The sequence below is a fragment of the Gekko japonicus genome, unplaced genomic scaffold (assembly GCF_001447785.1).
Source record: "Gekko japonicus isolate JY-2015 unplaced genomic scaffold, Gekko_japonicus_V1.1 scaffold1865, whole genome shotgun sequence".
In the NCBI taxonomy this organism is placed as follows: domain Eukaryota; kingdom Metazoa; phylum Chordata; class Lepidosauria; order Squamata; family Gekkonidae; genus Gekko; species Gekko japonicus.
The window spans coordinates 353,668-359,667 of record NW_015168710.1 but is presented as its reverse complement, the minus strand read 5'-3'; the positions used below and the strand labels follow the sequence as shown (position 1 = coordinate 359,667).

Sequence of the window (6,000 nt, the reverse complement as noted above, 5' to 3'; positions counted from 1 at the left end):
CAAAACGGACTAACTCAAGGGCTTTTTTTCTGCACGGGGACTCACAGGCAACCAGCCAAGCCAGTTCAAGGCTCCATATGGGCATGCCAGCTCCCCCCCCCAAAAAAAACCCAAACAAATTCAAAACGGACTAACTCAAGGGCTTTTTTTCTGCACCGGGACTCACAGGCAACCAGCCAAGCCAGTTCAAGGCTCCAGTTCGGGAACCTTGGGACGGGGTGGCCAGACCTCCCGGGGCGCTGCAGATCTCCGCGGCCCCGGGAAGCGCAGGGAGGGGTGGCCGAGCCTCCCGAGGCGCCGCGAATCTCCACAGCTCTGGGAAGTGCAGGGAGGGGTGGCCAGGCCTCCCAGGGCGCCGCGGATCTCCGCACCCCTAGGAAGCCCTGCCCCCTGGGCTCCTCACTCCCGGAGCGGCGCTCCAGAGAGTTCCGGCCCCATCCGACCCCTGCATCTAATTATCTGCAAATCCAACAAGTCTGGTAGCACCTTAAAGACAAACTGACACTGCAGGACTTGTCATCATTTTTGTGGCAACAGACTAACAAAGCTATCCCCCTGGAACGGTCACCTGATTATCTGGCAAGTATGGGCACAACCCAGAAGTGTGCAAAAGGCCTAGGAAATGCAGCTTCACATACATTTATTAAAAAATTATTTATTTTTCATATTTGAATCCCGCCCATCCTGTGAGCGGACTCAGGGTGGAGTCACATCATCTCAAATAATACAATAAAGTTTAAAACACAATAAAACATTTCATTATAAACATTTAAAATCAATAGTTACAGCTGCTGGTGCAAATTCCAACCCTAACTTCTGTTCAATCACAGCTTCTAGAGGAAGGAAAAGTATAGTGGTATTTTACCCCTAAACTTATCAAGGAAAGGAGAATACTGGTTCCCATCCAGCTGCCATCTTGCTTTAACTGGATATCCAAGTGAAAGCCAGAGATTCTTATCGCATCATGCAAGCTCTGAACTGGGTCATATGCAGGGGTCATTTCCTCCCAGAGCACGGTGGAGCAGCGCTCCGGCAGAAAGTAGCCCGGGGCACCTCCCCGCCCTGAGTCAAGAAGCCTTCGAAGGACTGCCTCCGGCTGCCATGAGCGGCTGTGGTTCCGCAGGCTTCTAGGTGCTCTGCCACCTCGTGGCCTCCCAAGGGCAGACATGGAGGGAGCTGGATGTGAGTGGGGGGGGGGCTGAGGTTGAAGCCCCCCGTGGTGGCCTGGGCGCTCCTCTGGGCCTGCAGTCGGATGGCTGCCGGCAGTTCATCTTGGGCTCCTCAAGGAGAGAGGCCTTCCATGTGGAAGAGAAGGGCTGCCTTGGGAAGGAGCACCATCCCAAGCAGGCCGGCGCCCAGCTGCCAAGGCCGCTTGCGGGGTCAGACTAGCTCAACTGCCCACCTGGGCCCTCCTGTCCCTCAGGCCGGGCACCCAGAGCCACTCCAACACAGCTGAATCCTGATAAGACTACCCCTGGCCATGTGCAGAGTGCCTTCCCCCCAGCCACTTGGGAACCCGGGCTGGGCTCCGAACTCACTTCTTTTCAAACACGGGGGGAGGAGGAGGGGCAACTCTGTGCCGACCCACAGGGCTATCGAGGCGGGGGGGATTGGCCTGGTGGCTGCTGGCCCTATCTGTGCCGTGGATGATTCAATTAGGCAGCTGGAACCAGCACTGGGGGGAGGCCAGCGTGGCTCAACTCTCAGCGGGGGGGGGAGATGAGATGCAGCTCTCTGGTGCCAACATGTGTCGGCGATCCATTTGTGTGTGCAGACTCCAGCTCTGGAGGCCCCAGCAGTGCTTTCCAGCTGAGGCCAAGAGACCAGAGGGCAGAACCCGCCAGCCTCCCCCCACCCCAATTGCCTTCTGAGGCGCGGGGAGGTTAGCGCGTCTCTGATCTGCCTGCAAGCCAGGATTTCACCAGGCAGATGTTGCATGGGGTGGGGGTCGCCTGCCCGGCCTGCCTGCCAGGGGGGAGTTCAAACGAGGCCCACCTTGCTCCCTCCCCCCCCACTAGCAGCCCAGCAGCCCCGCTCGGAGCCAGGATCTTTGGGGGGGGGGGGCGGGAGGACAAAGAGCATAAAGAACTGGAGGGCGATCTGCTGGGGCAGCCCTGTTGGTCTGAAGGAAGAGGACAAAATCCGAGTCCTGGGGCACCTTGCGGGCCCACCCAAGTTTCATTCTGGGTAGAGGCTTCTGAGTGCATAACCACTTACATGGAAACAGGCTTCTCCAACCGTTCCATATAGATGGGGGGGGGGGAACGTTGCATGGTTTTATCAGCCTCTTCTTATGCCCACCCCTCAGTCCTTGTTTCTCCAAGCTAAAGAGCCCCAACCTCTTTAACCATAGGGAAGGTCTTCCATCCGAAAGGAATTAGAACTCAGCTCAAAGGGGGGGAGCCAAGAAAATACTGGGGTTATATGTTTCCCATATAACTGGGGTTATATGTTTCCTCATTAGTACTCTCTTCACCTTATTTTAAACCAGTTGGGCACAGACAAAGCCCCCCCACACACACACACTATAAGGCATATTACAATAATTTAACATAGATGTTGTTAAAAGCATGCATACTGTCTGATCCATTTTCTCTAGAACTTCCAGTGTCAGTGGCAAGTGGTAAACACAGCTTCTTAGAACTCAAACTTATAAAAACAAACATACGCTCAACAATGCTGCAAAAGAGACTACTCGGTTTGGCAACTATTTCAAGGAATTGGTGACAAAATTTGCTAAAGAAAAGGCACACAAAATGAGATTCTAATGTGCCTGAAATGGAAACATTAAAGAGACTTAAATTTCAACACAGCAATGAACAGGATTTTTCAAAATGTTTTGTGATTTCTGTTTTTCTGTTTGAGAGAGAAAATCAGAGATTGTATTACTTGTTCTCACAATTAAAAAAAAAAGAAATTAGCAATTTCAAATTTTGTGTTTTTAATTCTTCCTAAAATGCATTTATGTTGAAAACTGATGGGCGCGCGGGGGGGGGGGGACCAGAAGGTAGCCTCGCCTAGTGTCCAAAAAAAACCTGGCACCAGCCCTGGACATACCCCCCCTCCCCCGAGCCTCTCCACCAGATGGGGGAGAGGAAGGCATGCTTGCATGCCTGCCCTATGTGAGGGACTGTGGTATATGCAAATGTTATGCAAATGAGCTCCTGCACCTATTTTTCTACTAAATGACCCCTGGTCATATGTATATCTGCTCCTGTAGCTCCTGATGTACTCTGGTATAAATAGAGTGATGCCTTCCACACCCATTTGGCTGGGGCTAAGTCATGCCTTTCTGCATTTCTAACAGAAAGAAAGCAAGCCAAGGTATACATTCTGCAAGATAGAACTTCATTTTTACTTCATACTTAAAAGTTACAAAATTTGAGATGGATTAAGTGATTCATTTGTGCAAGGAATGCAGATCTTTCTTTTCTGTCCACCAGTCCCTTTTGACCTCAGAGAACCATGTAGGCTTACAGCGTTGCGTATGGGGAGGCTGTACCAAGGAGGGAGGAGGGGGAGAAATCACACTCTCTCTCTTTCTCCTGAAAGCACCAGCTCTGCTGAAATAATTTTGCCTCCTTCGTCCTCTTCACTGCAGCCTCCAGGTCTGAAAGCAATTAATTAGTCTTGACAGGTTCCATGTTCCCAGGAAGCACCTTTCTTGGATCAGAAGGGGCTGGTGCAGAAAACGCAATATGGAGAAGATGCACAATCATCACCATCCACTGACGGATCGTTGGATCTAATCCTTATTTATTTAAAATATTTATATCTTGTATATTCTTGGCAAGTGGGCTTCCAAAGCATATGTTCAATGCACATAGCGTACATTGCCTACTTATAATTACAGTATCAGGGCTGCACCATAATTAGAGTTAAATCCAGTTTATCATAAAGAAACCCCCTTTGTAATGCAATTAGTTTTTTTCCCTTCTTCATGATTGGGATGCCCCAAATTTTGTACAGTGATTTCATCACTGATATACAGCTTCTCTTTTTTCAAAAGGTGTATTATCACAATTCAGTCTACTATTATTAAAAGTCAGCATAAAATCTGTATCTGACTTTCACATTCTTTTATTAGTTTGTAGGACAAATACATGTAATAATAATTGGGTTCTATCTTAAAACCTTATCAATAAATCTTGAGGTCTCAGGCTCAAGTTGGCAAGATTCGAGAGACTTAACTTGACTGGATCCCTTTTTGATCTGGTTAAATGAGATCATTTTAAAAAGTGACCAAATATCCATTTTGTTTTAAATAAAAAGTTGTTTGATTTTGAGGTGTTTGTGTGTTTTAGTTACATTTTACCTGAGTAGCTTCATCACAAAGTGGGCTGTGGAAGAAAGAAAGAATGACATGGAAAATCCTCTGATAATCATACAACTCATAGCAGTGTTTATCTCGGAGTCCTTCCCCAATAATTGCTAGAACCCATTTCCGTTCCAATTTGTGCTGGAAGAGAAGAACCACCAAGATTATACAAAAATTAATTATGTGAAAACCAAACAAATTACACTGTATCTCTTTTCCATCATATTTCACTGGATTCTATAGATTAACATATGCAGGGTTGGGGAAGAGAGACGGAGAAAAAAATATGTTGTAAATGCAGAGAAAAACAGTGGTGATACCCAAAGTTTTTACTAAGAGCATCTGATCCCCCATGATCTAAACTACAAATCCCAGCTACAATAGCCCTTTTTGTTATGCCATCTATGAAACTCACACAATGCCTTCACCAGGCATTCTGGTGAATTTGCACTTGACATATGATGGGGTGTTCACCAACAAAAAATTTGGTTGCATATTGGTTTGTGCAATTCAATACTACACACATGAAGAAACATATTCAACTGTCGTGATTTTAAAAAATTCAGTATGTGACATTGAATTTTGCATTATTATTCTGTAAACTGCAGCGCAGTAAGCAGAAGGAGAAACAGTGTGGAAACAATGTTAACAAGGTCTGAAGAGGAGAGGACGACAGGAAGCTGTGAGGGAGAGGCAGGCAGCCATGCTAGACACAAAATCTTTTTTTTTTCTGAACTATTTTTGAAGATTTTGAAGATGCCGGGCCGGTATTTATGCATGAAGATATGTTGAGGTTTTGTTGCACAAATTAAACAAAGGTTTTCAAAGCCAGTTAGCTGATATCACTTGTGCACAAAATTCTCTGGGCATGGAAGAGCAGAAAAGCAATCATACTATTTAGGAATGGCCATTCATGCAACATATGCACAGCCAGCCAGTGTGGCATAGTGTTTAACATGTCAGACTAGGACTGGACACGCCCAGGGGTTCAAATCCCCACTCTGCCTTGAAGCTTGCTGGGCAGCCTGGGCCAGTCGCTCACTCTCTCAGCCTCACCAGCCCCACAAGGGTTTTGCAAAGATACAATGGTAGAGGAGAGAACAAGGCATGCCGCCTTGAGCTCTTTGGAATAAGGGCAGGATAAATCATGAGAGGGTGATATTTACATTACCTCTATATCAAAACTATAGAATAGCTGAAAAAATCCCGGCACTTTCTTCAAATTTAAGTATTGGAGAGAAAGAAGAAACTTGTTCAGCTTTGTGTACATATGTTCCTCTGTGAAAGAAACAGAGTAATTGTTGTAGCATGAGGAAAAATAAGTATGTGAATTCAATTAAGTGCATAGAAGAAACTGAATAATTTTATATTCTCCTTTTAAAAAAGCACACCTCTCCTATTTTACTGCACAGCAAACTGAAATTCTTATAAAACAAATCACCTGAATGAATTCTCATTCCTCCATCAAATATAATTTTCACGAAAATTACACTATCTTACACATGAACACACAGAGCAGATGACTGCATGAAAAACAGACTAGAAAATTACTATTCATCACAAAGCCATCTGAGCCCATTCGCGAGGAGGGCGGGGTATAAATGTAATAAAATAAATAATAATAATAAATAATTTATTCAAATAAAACAGTTAACAGTCCTGTACAGCCTTTCTAATCTTTC

General features: G+C 45.9%; 1 protein-coding gene across 1 annotated transcript in view; it reads right to left on the bottom strand.

Moving 5' to 3' along the window:
* URB1 (URB1 ribosome biogenesis 1 homolog (S. cerevisiae)) overlaps positions 1-6,000 on the bottom strand; it is an 80,722-nt gene that overhangs the window by 10,110 nt on the left and 64,612 nt on the right. Inside the window, exons 33-34 of the mRNA XM_015415538.1 lie at positions 5,490-5,596; positions 4,316-4,459 (exon numbers count right to left, since the gene is read on the bottom strand). Coding sequence (XP_015271024.1) covers positions 4,316-4,459; positions 5,490-5,596 — 251 coding nt within the window. The remainder of the gene's footprint in view (positions 1-4,315; positions 4,460-5,489; positions 5,597-6,000) is intronic.